The sequence below is a fragment of the Sorex fumeus genome, unplaced genomic scaffold (assembly GCF_029834395.1).
Source record: "Sorex fumeus unplaced genomic scaffold, SorFum_2.1 ptg000003l, whole genome shotgun sequence".
In the NCBI taxonomy this organism is placed as follows: domain Eukaryota; kingdom Metazoa; phylum Chordata; class Mammalia; order Eulipotyphla; family Soricidae; genus Sorex; species Sorex fumeus.
Window position 1 is genome coordinate 55,175,081 of NW_026606060.1, and position 14,900 is coordinate 55,189,980.

The window sequence follows — 14,900 nt, forward strand, 5'->3', positions numbered from 1 at the left end:
CTATTGTCCTATCTCTCTGGCCTGTTAACTTTATCACCACAGCATTTTATATGCCACTAATAAATGATGATGAGTTTACTGATATAATTTTGATACTAGCCAAAGCATAACATACTCATAAGAACTTTCAAGTTTGGGCCAGATTGATAATACAGTTGGTAAGAAGCTTGCCTTGCATGCAGTCCACCTTGGTTCAATTCCTGGCATCCCACATGGTCCCCTGAGAACTGCCAGGTGTAATTTCAGACTGCAGAGGCAGGAGTAATCCCTGAGCACTGTCAGGTGTGGCCCAAATAAAGAAAAAACAATCCAAGCTCTTAAGAGTTTTTGTATTTACAAACAAATGATGACTCAAACTATATTGCTGCGTCTAATCAAATTCAACATACCAATTGAGAATTCAAAGAATCTAAATGAGTTCATAATATTGTTCCCAAAGTTATATTCTTTTCATCTTTCTTAATTCATACCAAATTCCTCCACAGTGAAGGGATGCTCTATCTTTTGGCCAGATTCCTTCTGTACCACCAATTTGTAGGAGCCCTGAACGGGCTCTGAGGAGAGAGGAAAAGCAAATTCCTGAAGGCCATGCTTCAGTGTGACACTCTGCCATTGTCCAATTCTATTTTTCTTTGGGTTCTGGAAGTAAACAAGGATCACAGGAATAATTAATTGTCTGTTATAGTATTAGAACAAAGTAAATAACTCTAAAAGGGAGTAAACTGGCATTGCTTTCAGAAAGAACAAAGACAAACCCTAACGATTTGACATTGGGAAGTAGAAAAATTTAGACCTAAAGATTTTTAAAACTAAAGTAGTTTATCTGTGTTGGCTAATATCAAATTTTTCTACTCTTTTAATATAGTGATTTACTTACAATACAATTTATATATGATTCTTACCTCAAGGAATACTAGCGGAATCTATTTAAAAAAGGGAAAAAAGAGATATTAGAATTTCATTGATTCTGACGGTGATGATTTGAGACTTCTGATCAAATAGTTTACCGAGGGAAAATAATATCTGTAGTAAGATACAAAAAAATTTAACTTGAAACTTCAAAGAAATGGAATTTCTTAGGGAAAACTGTAAGTACTTTCAAGCATAAGCCACATAATTCTACAATAATTATTGTTGCAATTTTTCTAAAAATTTTGTTGATAGGTATTCCATGAGAATATTAAGGTTTTTTACATGATGAATTTGTATATGAACATTAAGTTATTAATGTTATTCACCAATAATATTAGCTTCTTAAATCCCCCTAGCAAAGAGTACAAGTATGCTGTTTACTTAAATATTAGAAAATGAATATTGATAATTATGTCTTATTGTGATTTAGATCCAACAGGAAGAGATTTCCCAGAATCATCTGGTGTAACATTAACCAAGACTATTTGCCTTTTAAAAGAAACTTGGTTTCTTTGCCTTAATACTGTAAACTAGTCAAAGTAAAAAATTTACATAAATTTTTATATATAAGTAAAGTAAAGTAAAGGCCCTCCCGTTGATCGTCGATTTGCTCGAGCGGGCCCAGTAACGTCTCCATTGGAGACTTTGTTGTTACTGTGTCTGGCATATCGAATACTCTCGGTAGCTTGCCGGGCTCTCCGAGAGGGGCGGAGGAATCGAACTCGGGTCGGCCATGTTGGCCGCTTGTAAGGCGAACGCCTTACCCACTGTGCTATCGCTCCAGCCCAAATTTTATATATACCTATAGTCTATAACATATACAAATATGTTTGTATAAATATAATGTAAACATTGTATGAATGTATTATATTAGTACACTTATAAAATATAAGTGTAAATATTATGCTTTTTATTATTGGCTATTATATGTATATGTATTGAGCTTAATGAAAGGTTTTGGTGTTCTGTAAATCATAAATAGTGAAAATATGGATATGTATAGCACTTCGTTTTTTTATTTCTCCCACAGTGCCAGGGATTGAATCCAAGACTTCACATATGACACACATATGCTCTACCACTGAGCTACTTGCCTTGCCCAAGATCTACTTTACTGTAGCTCTGTGTCTTGCTAAATTTAGTGTGTTTCTTTGACAAAACTAATTGTTGTTATTAAAGAAAATGCTCCCTTGTCCCCTTCCCTGAAATTATGCCTTGTAGAAGCCTGGATCAATGGAGAGGTTGGAGGACCAGCTCTTAAAAGAAGTGTCTTAAACTTGCTTTTCCTGACCCTTCCCTCTTCATCTTGGGTGAGTTCTTTCATTCTGCCCTCTATCCAAACCACAGTTAACTGAGATACTTACCAGTTCATTTAGGGGTCGAAAAGTATCATCCACAGATACAATGCGAAATTTTACTGAAAGAAAATTCTCTGGTAAGACTTAGGCATGAGAAAGAGAGTAATTTAGTTCCTAGGACTGTAGGTTAAGAGACAGGGGAGAAGGGAAGCGACTTTGACTCAGGAGGTGAGGCTTTTCTTAATCCTGCCCCGACCAGTGGGATTTCTCCACATACCTGTCTGCCCTGGCTTATAGATGGCTTTGTCTGTCTGGACGAATACCAAACTTTCAACCTTTTTTACCAATATTGATTTTTTCTTCCAGAAGTGTTGCGTTGGTCCCTTTATCTGAACAGTGAGAAATACCACTTCTGAAGAGGATGAGATCCTGGGGACCTAAGGAATGAAGCACAACATGGAGGAATCACAGACTTGCCCCCTTGAATCCTCACCCATTGGCATAGTCTCTCAGCCTCATGAAGACTAGGTAAGTATGACTAGTTCTCAGAGGTACGTATGGAGGCAATATTAGATATAGGAGAAATGTATCCATAAAATCAGTCATCAAGGGAATCCAAGTATCACCATAGCTTCCCAGAAACTTATTCCTCAATCATACTCCTTTAAATTTTGTTTCTTGTTTTGCAAGAAAATCTTTGTAACTTTATAGTATAATTGAGTACAGTATATGCATATATGTGTGTAATATGTTATACTATATACAAGATGTATATAGTATACATATATACATATACATACACACATATAGTATAATATACTATATACACATAGTATACATACATGCATATACATGTATATATACACATAGTATAATATATGTATAGTATAGTATATGTGTACTGTTCTCCCATTGTTCATCGATTTGCTCGAGCAGGCACAAGTAACATCTCACAACAAATTGTAAGAGTTGTTGTTACTGTTTTTGGCATATTGAATATGTCACAGGGAACTTGCCAAGCTTTGCCGTGCGGGTGAGATACTTTTCGTACCTTGCCGGGCTCTCCGAGATGGGTGGGGAGGAATTGAATCCAGGTTGTAAATATAGTATTGTAAAAACTTTAAATTTTGTTCTTAAGAAGTGAATAGAAACATTTATAATAATATATTCTGATGAGATAATATAAGAGTTGAGTATCTCAAGCAGGGGAACCTCAAAGAGGTAACGAGTGTTAATTTGTGGTATACCATTTACACATTTAAAGGAAAAAGACACCTAAAACTCAGGACAAGAAACAACTTATGCTACATATTATCCATCATAATTTTTGTATTTGTTGTAAGGCATTTTTCAATCCTGGTTAAAGAGGTTATATAGCAAAGCCAGAAGACTCCTCCTCCTGGTCATACTATTTTATTTGTTAGTTGATTTAAGAACTTAAATTCAACTTTGGCATCTAAAAGTAATTATTTGTCTTCTCTTCAGATGTAAATACATGCTTTGTTCTTCAGTAAACTCTCATTAGTCCTTTCCGAAGTACTCGCTATAGTAGTGTTGGGGTTCAACACCACAATTCCATCATTGTTCGATATGAGGTAGCAGTCTGGGAGAGACAATAAGTACTCACCGGGAAGGAGACACATTGGAATAAATCCTTGTCAGCCACTAGGTCGGTGAAGAGACTGTGGTTTCCTGTGACAGACTCCAGTGAAGCACTTACTGTCACTGACTCATTCAAGAATTTCAATAGGAGGCAGCCTTTTCCAGGTCCCGACCCAGTGTGGAGCAAGGAGGGGACCAGCACCATATACTGACTAGGAAGAGAAAGAGAATTTTAAATAGGAAACATGGGGGACAATCAGCATTTTCAACCATAAATATGTTTCCTATAAAAGTATATATTTCAAAAATCAGATTTATACCAGTAATCACTAGACTAAGAAGAGTAAATGGAAATTCTGTCACTAATTAGTAAAGAGTAAGCATTATAGTTGCTTTGACTCTGCATTGTTATGATGCATAACATTATTTATCATTTGTGTATATGTGTGAATGTGTGTATGAATTTTTTGTAACATAACAAACTGTAATAAGGGCTTACTCCTGGCTTTGAGCTAGGGAATTATTGCTGGGATTGCTCAGACCATACACGGAGGCAGGGATCAAATGAAGATTTTCTTTGTACAAGACAAGTGTCTTAACTTCTCTACTATCTATTTGGCCCTAGTACTATGTCGTTTGAAGAAGGATGGTATTGTACCCTAAAAAACATGCAATCATGTAAATTAGTATTACCTCAATAACTTAAAAATATCACTTAATCACTTAACTTCCCGTTAGTCGTCGATTTGCTCGAGCGGGCGCCAGTAACGTCTCCATTTGTCCCTGTCGCGTGCTAGTGTAGCCCAATGGCATCTCTTCGCTCCGGGAACATGGAGGGCCTCAAACCGATCGTTCATGACCTTGACAAAGAAGTCTGACCATCTGGTAGGTGGGCGGCCACGCGGTCTCTTGACATCCCGTGGAATCCAATCAGTAACAGCTCTAGTCCAACGGTCGTCTTTAAATCTCATTACGTGACCAGCCCATCTGATTTTCGACACCTTGGCAAATGAGACAGCGTCCCTGATCCTTGATCGTCGACGGATGTCAGAACTCCGGATTCGTTCTCTCATTTGAGTGAAACGTGATATTCCAAGCATAGCTCTTTCTATTCTTCTTTGGGAGACCTGAATGGCGTTCTCATCTTGTTTGCGTAGGGCCCAGGTCTCTGAGGCATATGTTAATGCAGGAAGAACAGTGGAATCAAAGAGATGTGCCCGGAGCCGGAGGTTCTTCGTCCTCTTAGCTATTTCTTCGACGTTCTTGAAGGCGTTCCAAGCCGCTCTCTTCCTCCTGCGCAGCTCGGGTGCCAGGTCATTTGTCATGTTGACCTCTCGACCTAGGTACACATAGCTGTTGCATTTGGAGATGGTCGTTCCATTGAGAGCGAATGGGGCGTCAGGAACAAGGCTATTTCTCATAAACATTGTCTTCGTAAGATTCAGCTGTAGTCCTACCTTTCCACACTCACGGTCAAAGTCGGCCAGCATTTGTGCCGCTTGGCTGATGTTTGGTGTTATTAAAACAATGTCATCAGCAAAGCGGAGGTGGTGTAGTTGCCGACCATCTATCTTCACTCCCATTCCTTCCCATTCCAGTCGTCGCATGATGTTCTCGAGGGTGGCACTGAAGAGTTTTGGTGAAATGGTATCACCCTGCCGCACCCCTCTCTTGACATCAACGATCACTTCTTTGTAGAATGGTGAGATCCTGGTAGTGAATCCGCAATACAGCTCACGGAGGATCCTGATGTATTGGGCTTGTATGCCCTGATTGGCTAGGGCTTCAATGACCGCTTCCGTCTCAACAGAATCAAAGGCCTTCTTTAAATCAATGAACGTTAAGCAGAGCGGCATCTTGAACTCCCGAGAAACCTCAATGAGTTTGGTTATCGTGTGGATATGGTCGATGGTGCTGAATCCTTTGCGGAACCCTGCTTGCTCACATGGTTGTCCTTCATCTAGTGTTCTGCCAATCCTATTCAGGATGACTCGAGTGAACAACTTGTAGATGACAGACAATAGGCAGATCGGGCGATAGTTGCCAATGTCATGGATGTCTCCCTTCTTGAACAGTAGTACGGTCCTGCTGGTTTTCCATTGAGATGGAACCTTGCATTCAGACAGGTAGCGAGTGAAGAGCCGAGCCAGTGTATTGATGAGTACTGACGGCAGGTTCTTCAGGTGTTCAGGTCTGACCTTGTCTGGGCCGGGTGCTGTTTGCTTCTTTACTGACGAAATGGCGTGTCGGATTTCGGAAGGGAGAACGTTGGGAACGACATACCCATCCTGTGGAATTTGGTATGTCGGCAAGTGGACATGGCTATCGAAGAGATTTGAGTAGAAGTCATGGATAATCTTCTCCATTGCCGTTCTGGAGGATGTGATGGATCCATCAGGACGTCGGAGGGCAGTCATCTTGGTCTTATAGTTGGCGAAGGACAGGCGGGCGTTACGAATACTTTTCCCGGCTTCTGCCGCATCTACCAGTACTTCTGCTCTTCTCTCTTTGAGGTCTTCCTTGATCGCATCTCTGCACTGCTTTGCAAGCTCGGACGTTAGCTTGCGGTTGCCTGAGGCATGCGCCAAACCACGCTGGCGAATTAGCTCAAGAGTTTTCGAAGAGCCTGGCAAGCTATCCGCTGTGTATTCGATATGCCAAAACCAGTAACTACAACTGGTCTCATTCACCTGACCCTGAAGGCTTCACCGACATGGCAGCACTGAGAAGGATGAGAAAGGAGAGGCCGACAAAATCTCAAGGCCGACCTAGGCTGCCACAACGAAGGAAGACAAAAATGATCGTCTGTACTTTCAATGCACGTACGCTAGCATCAGATGCATCCATTGAGGACCTGATGGTACAAGCGCGAATGATCAAGTACGACATCATTGGTCTGACCGAGACAAGAAGACACGAATCTCACCATGCCGTTTTCGACACTGGAGAAGAATTGTTCCTCGGAACATGCGATAAAAGAGGTGTTGGAGGCGTCGGTGTCCTTATCAACACAAACTTGGCCAAGAGCATTGATTCATTCGAATGCCTAACAACCCGAATCGGACGTTTACATTTGAATAGATGTGGCTCACTGCCTGCAGTTTCTATCTTCGTTGTCTACGCACCAACATCTCATTATGATGAAAGAGAAATCGAGAAGTTCTACATGGAGCTAGAGAAATTCTATAAAGAAGACCACACCTTCTACAAGATCATTGTGGGTGATTTTAATGCCAAGATAGGACCGAGAAGATCAGCTGAAGAACTTCACATCGGAACCCATGGCCTAGAATGGAACGAACAGGGTGAGAGACTGTCTGAGTTCATCATGTCGACCAAGACCATTCATGGTAACTCACAGTTCCAGAAGGCAGAATCTAAACGATGGACATGGGAGTCTCCCGGTGGACGATTCCACAATGAAATAGACCACATCATATTCAATCGACGGTTTTGCCTGACTGATGTCGCTGTTGTCCCAAAATTTCGAACAGGATCGGACCACCGTCTCCTTCGTGCAAAATTCTACTTCACAGAGCGGGGAGAAAGGGCTGCAAAGTTCAAAAAGAGAACTCCCAGAACGACCACCAACTGGGAACTCTTTGGTACTATTGCGGCAACATGGGAAGATGCCATTGTTGACAACATTGACGAGGAATACGATCGACTGGTTCAGCACCTCCATGAATGTGCGAGGAACGCCAAGAGAGAGATAGCCACAAAAAGTCGCCTATCTTCGAAAACTTAAAAATAAATATGTGAAAAAATATGTCCATTAGTCATCAACAGTGCCCTAGAGACAATCAGTCTATTGGAAGTTAGAACTAAAGATATTACAATTTTATAGGCATTTTAAAAAATTCATTCATTTATTTACTTATTTTTGTTGAGTCACCATGAGAAACACAGTTACAAAGCTGTCCATGATCGGGTTTCAGTCATATAATGTTCTAGCAGCCATCCCTCCACCAGTGTAATCTTCCACCACCAATGACCCCAGTTTCTCTCCCACCACCCCATCCTTATGTCAGCCTACCTCTATGGTAGGCACTTATCTCTCTCTCTCTCCTCCTTTTGAGCATTATAGTCTATCATACAGATACTGAGAGGTTATCATGTTTGTTCTTTTAATGTCTTTCAGCATACAGTTCTTATACAGAGAGATCATTTCCAATTATCATTGCCATAGTGGTTCCTTCTCTATGCCAAATGCCTTCTTCCCCAGCACCAGAAGCAGACTTATAACCATGTACCAATACTCCTGACCTGTTTTCATTGTCCTTGGATGTTAGTCTAATAGGGCTGGAGCGATAGCACAGCGGGTAGGGCGTCTGCCTTGCATGCAGCCAACATGGCCGACCCGAGTTCGATTCCTCTGCCCCTCTTGGAGAGCCCGGCAAGCTACTGAGAGTATTCGATATGCCAAACACAGTAACAACAAAGTCTCCAAAGGAGACGTTACTGGGCCTGCTCGAGCAAATCGACGATCAACGGGAGGGCCTTTACCTTTACCTTTAGTCTAAAAATAAGTGCAATCATTCTTTCTGTCCCTCTCTTTATGACTCATTTCATTCAGCACAATACTCTCCTGTCCATCCATTTATAAGCAATTTTCATGGCTTCATTTTTCCTAACAGATGTATAGCATCCCATTGTGTAGATGCACCATAGTTTCTTTATCCAGTCATCTGTTTAGCACTCGGGTTGTTTTCAGATTCTGGCTATTGTGAATAGTGCTGCAATGAACAGAGAAGGTCAGATGACATTTCTGCTGTGTGTTTTTGCACCACCAGGGCATATTCCCCAAAGTGGTACTGCTAAGTCATAGGGAAGCTGGGAAGCTTAGTTTCTAGTTTTTAGGGAAATGCCCTTTTTGTTCCCAAAAATGTTGGACTAGTTGGCATTCCCACCAATAGGAATGAGAGTCCCTTTGTCCCCACGTCCATGCCAAAACTGGTTGTTCTCGCTCTTTTTGATGTGTGGCAGTCTTTCTGAGATGATATCTCATTGTTGTTTTGATTTGTATCTCCCTGATGATTAGGGAGGTAGAGCATTTTTTCATGTACCTCTTGGTCATTTGTACTTCTTCTTTGAGGAAGTTTCTGTTAATTCTCCCCATTTCTTGAGTTGTTTGGATGTTTTATTCTTCTAAAGTTCCACTAGTGCCTTATACATCTTGGATATTAACCCTTATTTGATGAGTATTGGGTAAATAATTTTCCCATTTTGTGGACTGTCTATGTGTATCTTGGTCACTTCCTAATTATATATTTATAAATGTGTACAGATAACTGGAGTGATACAGAAGTTGTGATGATTATTTATTTTATAAAAAGATTTGCACAAAAATCTGCCTAAATCACTTTTGCATTTGCACCAGTACTGGATTTATACCAATTCAACCTAAAGAAGTTCAGTAAACACATATCCATGATGCAAAATAATGCATATATAAATAATAATTATTAATACTTATTGATACAATATTGATTTATATCATAAAGATTTAAGGTGTCTATCATTATTAGAAATATGCATGCTACATTATAATCCCCACCAAAACAGTCTTGTCTCCAACTACCAACATATATTTAACCTCTGTTACCAAATTTTCCTACTTTTGATGGTTACCATTATGTTTTATAATGTAAAAATTTGATTCTGGTTTGTTTTCTTTGTTCACTTGCTTTCTTTACCTTTAGCATATGACGAAATGAATGTTCATCTCTGCCTGCTCAATTCTTTGACTTAGAGCACTCTGAAGGTAGATCCAGACTTTAAGTGGCAAAGTTTTATCTTTTTTTTTAATAGATGAGTCATATCCTATTGTGTATATACCATAACTTTATTTTTGTTTGTTTTGGGGCCACAACCAGCAATGTTCAGGGCTTACTCTTAGCTCTTCACTCGGATTCAGGGGACCATAAGGAGTGCTGGGATTGAACATAGGTTGGCCATGTGCCAGAGAAATGTCCTACCTACTAGACATTTTGCTACAGTTTCAACCCCTTTACATAACTTCTTTATCCTTTCATCTGTTGATGGGCACTTAGGTTATTTCCTAAGTGACTAATGTTGCAATGAATATATGGGTGTACATGTCTTTTCAAATGATGTTTTTGTATTCAGGTATATGTCTGAAATAGAATACTGGATCCAAGAGTGTTGACTTATTAAGAAATATCTGCACTATTTCTTATGGTAACTGCACTAATTTCCACTACTATCAATAGTGCAACTGGTTCTCTTTCTTTAATCTTCACCAACACTTATATTGTTCCTAAAATGAGATAGCCCTTTCTCTTAGATTCCTCAGATATAGCATAGCCAAAATTAACAGTTTTGATGAGCTATGTTTTTGTCTTTTGGTCCACACCCAGCAGTGCTCAGGGCTTACTACTGGTTCTGTGCTCAGGGATCATGTTTTACAGGACCATATGGTGCTAGGGATTGAACTGGATTGTCTGTACACAATGCAAGCACCTTACCCACAATATTGTCTCACCAACCCCTCAACTAGTTTCTATTTTTGCCAATAATTTACATAACACATACAATACTCAAGTACATATTGCATTGATTCGATTTTCATTCTTCATTCTCACTCATCAGGCAATCAGTACTGATAGTTTTAATATTAATATTTCTATATTTATAAATATATGCTTATATAAAGCATGTGAGTGCATAAATGATCTTTTCTTATAAAAACAAGTTTATATAATATATAATATTTTGAAATAATTGAAGTTATTTAATCATTTAGAGGTCTGGACAACTGTGTGTGTCTATGTTTGAGTTTCACTTTCTTGTCTTGATTTCTGTTGATTTTTTCTTAATTTATTATATTCTGATTGAATTTTCCAATCACAGTTCTCTCTATTCTTAAATTATTCTAAGTAGCATCTTTGCTACAAAAATTTTATTTTTTGAGAGGGGGTACATGCCTAGCTATCCAAGGACTTAACATTTGGCTCTGGGCTAAGGAATCATCCCTCGTGGTTCTCATGGAGAAGTGATTACTGACCTAGGTTCCAGGGAAAGTAATATGCAAGCCAAGGCCCTCACCCACTCTACTATTTCTGTGTTCCCCCTAAACTTTTCTGAAGCATTTAACTCTATAGAATCTCTTTATACTCTGCACTCCTATTGCCTGAAAGAGTGTGTGTTCTCTAAGTATGGAAGTGTGTTCAATAGTCTCCATATCAGCCCTTTAAGATTCTCAGAACCTCAATAAGGCACATATATTGCCTACGTTCATTAATGTGATAGCAGAATATATAAAGATAGAAGCAACTAAATGTACATCAACAGATAAAGAGGATGTACAAATGTATAATGTGTGTATATATATACATATAAATGTATACACATATATGTATATATACACATGTATTTGCTTGAGTGGGCCCAGTAACGTCTCCATTGTGAGACTTTGTTGTTAATGTGTTTGGCACATCGAATACATCACGGGTAGCTTGCCAGGCTTTGCTGTGAGGGTGAGATAGTCTCAGTAGCTGGCCAGACTCTCCAAGAGGGGTGGAGGAATCGAACCTGGGTCGGCCAGGTCAGCCACAGCAAGGCAAATGCCCTACCCACTGTGCAATCACTCCACCCATATATACACATAGCAGCTATTAAAAAAAAGATTAAAATCTTGCTATGTGGTACAATATGGGAGAATTTTAGGGATTTATTTTAAGTGAATTAGTATGAAGAAGAAAAGGAAACATCATACAATTGAAAGAGGAAGCCTGTTTCCCCCTTTCCAGTGAGAGAGGTAGTCACAATTTTCTCTTTTCAGATGTTCCATTACGACCCCATCAAGCTAATTCACATTTCATCCCAAGGTCTGTCTCAACAATCCTGGGTTTCCCAGGAGCTTAAAACTCTGCCCAAGACCCTAGGCTGATGGGAAAACTAAGACAATGAGCAATTCTGCCTGGAGAGATTTAGATCAACTAGATATCCTGTGATTTTATGGTATCTTCTGTTATCTTTGTTTACAAATAAGGAACATAAAGAACTTTTAAAAGGGCACACACAAAACTCCCTTTTAACTTAGTCCTATAATAAGTTCTTCCCCACCTGGGTAGCTCCTTTTCTTTTCTACTTTCAAATAAACTTTTATACTTTCCAGTAATTCTGAGTCTGAGTATCTTTATTACTCAACATTTTCACTCTTGAAAATATTGAAGCACCTAGGAATCACAAACCAACAGAAATCTGCACCCACTGCTTCTGTGTCATCTGCATCACAATTCCACTTTTATGAGGAAGAAACAAAGTAAAACAATAAAATAAGCAAAGCAATAACAAACATATTATACTGACAATAAAATGATGGTTTTGGGAAGAGAAGAAGCAAGTCAGGTGGGTGAAATGGGTAAATAGGGGATCATTCATTCATTCATTCATCATCCTGTTATTTGTCGATTGCCTCGAGCAGGCCCCAGTAAAGTCTCTTTCATCCTGGCCCTGAGATTATATTCACGACTCTTTAGGAGAATGACACCCATCATTGTTACCGGTATTTGGCATATTTGGTACACCACGGGGAGTTTGCCAGACTCTGCCCTGTGGGCAGGCTACATTCGATAGCCTGCAAGTCTGTCCAAAGTAGGAATGAGATAATAAGATGTCATAAAAAGATGTCCTGATAAGATAAAATAGGGGACCAGCTGTACGGAAATAAGCAAACTAGACTTTTGGTGGTTATCCCATATTTTTAGAATACCATAATGCTAAACTATAAAGCTGTACACATGAAAGTTATGCAGTGTTATCAACGTTTCCCTAATAAATAAATGGTAAAAAAGAAGGTAAAGGTAAAGGCCCTCCCGTTGATCGTCGATTTGCTCGAGCGGGCCCAATAATGTCTCCATTGAAGACTTTGTTGTTACTGTGTTTGGCATATCGAATACTCTCGGTAGCTTGCCGGGCTCTCTGAGAGGGGCAGAGGAATCGAACTTGGGTCGGCCATGTTGGCCGCTTGTAAGGTGAACGCCCTACTGCTGTGCTATTGCTCCAGCTAAAAAGTATTAATTTTTTCTTGTTTTCCTAGCACTTTTCCTTTCACAACCTCCATGAGATCTTACTTTTGAGAAAAAAAATCACAGACAAGTTGTTACATAAAACATAATTGTGTTATTTTCACAAGATTAATAGAAATGAAATTAGGAGTAAAGAGTGGCAAAGAAAGTCTGGGTATAAAACCTGGAATCAAGTTGTTTTTTCCCTGCAGTTGGGCTGACCCAGTCTACCAGTCTTGCTGTTCATATTTTCAACTCTTCTGCAAATTGAAGAATTTCTTTAAGAGAAACTCTCAAATAGTTGAAGTCTCTTTTTCTTTTTTTCTGCATGAATGTTAATGTTTTGTTTTTCAAAGAGAAAAGCTCAAGGCAGTGAAGCATCTGCCCATAGGCATGCAAAGGGTTCTCATCTAAACCCTTTTTGGAATCTCAATGTCTCTAATGCTCTGAACATCTGCCCTTTCAAGGATGTGATGAATGATAAAATTATTCTTTTATTTCCCCATCCATACATTTTCCCTCTTTAGTTTTTTTTTAAATCTTAATAGAAAAGAAAACATCAGCATTTATAATTCATGTCATATCCTTTTTTTAGTCAATTACAAATCCAATTTTATACAATTAGAACTATTTTATCTACCTCCAGAACAAAAAAATTTCCTTCAAAAGGACATATACACACTTTATTTATTGTAGCAAAAGTACAATAGTTAAAATATACAATTAACTGAGGTGTTCAATGGTAAGTGAGTTACGAAGATGTTATATATGTTATATATAATATATAGCTATATATGTTTTATTTATATAACTATATATTTTATACATGTACAAGCATATAAAGGAATACCATGCAGCTGCAAGGAACAATGAAATCATTTAATTTGCTGCAACATGGATGGTACTGGAAGACATCATGTTAAGTGAAGTAAGTCAGAAGAAGGAAAGATGATCTCACTTATCTATGATATATAGAATAACTGGATAATAGAATGCAGTGTATTAAAGAGGGAGTGCTAGCTCATCCTTGACCCCAGAATATAGGGAAAGAAGGACAAAGAAGGAAAGAAATTGAGGGTGGAAGTAAGATGATGCAGACAGGAAGTCTGAGTTGGGGTGGAGGGGAAAGTGTTTGGATGGGGTTGGGTGGGAGTCAAGGGTCTTGGGTACATCAGAGTATGAAGGAGTGGGATAGTTTTATATCCAAAACACAGAGTCAATAACACTAAAAACATGAGGCTTAAACTACAACAACCAGACTTTAAAATGTTCCTGTAGGTTGCAGGCTGGGCAAGGTGACAGGGATCCTTGTGGAGGGAAACCCATTGTGGAGGGAAATTGGCATTGTTGTAGGAATTGGTGCCAGAACATTAGGAGTCTAAAAATCAACTGTTAATACCTTTGTAAATTATGCTTCTTTAATAAAATGCAAATTTTAAAAATTTCACATATATTTGATATTTCTACTTCAAAGATGCGCATTTATTTATACTGAAACTGGTACTCATCAGTATTGAATAATTTGCTCAAGATTTCATCTAGAGTGAGCAACTAAAATATTTTAGTGCATTGCTTAATCTTAGAAATTTGCATTTAGAAATTTGGCTTTGATGAGTGACTGAATTCAGTAAGTATTAAACTGATAAACTTTAAATTTCTCTTTCTTATCATGTTTTACTGTATCTCTCCGAAGCTTACTGCCACAGGTGGGGGAGAACAATTACTGGATATCTTGGATAATAACTACCATGGAGCACAGCAAGCACTAAAGAGAGGGGAATAAGCTTTGCTGTGTAAGGAGGAGAAAACAGCTCTTCTGTTTATACCACGTAGTTATTTTAAAAATTGATATGATATAAAATAATGGTTTCCAGTGAATGGAATAGTTCTCTGTTGTATATGAGCAAAAATGCAGATAACTAAATATTCTAAGTGTTTTAGACCCCATAAAATTCTTTTCAACTAAAACCTGGAGAGCTCCACATATTCCAGTGTCTCTGGGTAAAATGCAATGGGATGTGGTTACTTCTATAACTGTCACGGTCATGGTCCTCCC

At 38.8% G+C, this 14,900-nt stretch overlaps 1 protein-coding gene across 1 annotated transcript in view; it reads right to left on the reverse strand.

Moving 5' to 3' along the window:
- LOC130026554 (pregnancy zone protein-like) overlaps positions 1 to 14,900 on the reverse strand; it is a 51,015-nt gene that overhangs the window by 35,228 nt on the left and 887 nt on the right. The window contains exons 2-6 of the mRNA XM_056117411.1: positions 3,838 to 4,024; positions 2,488 to 2,647; positions 2,277 to 2,329; positions 903 to 923; positions 471 to 639 (exon numbers count right to left, since the gene is read on the reverse strand). Coding sequence (XP_055973386.1) covers positions 471 to 639; positions 903 to 923; positions 2,277 to 2,329; positions 2,488 to 2,647; positions 3,838 to 4,024 — 590 coding nt within the window. The remainder of the gene's footprint in view (positions 1 to 470; positions 640 to 902; positions 924 to 2,276; positions 2,330 to 2,487; positions 2,648 to 3,837; positions 4,025 to 14,900) is intronic.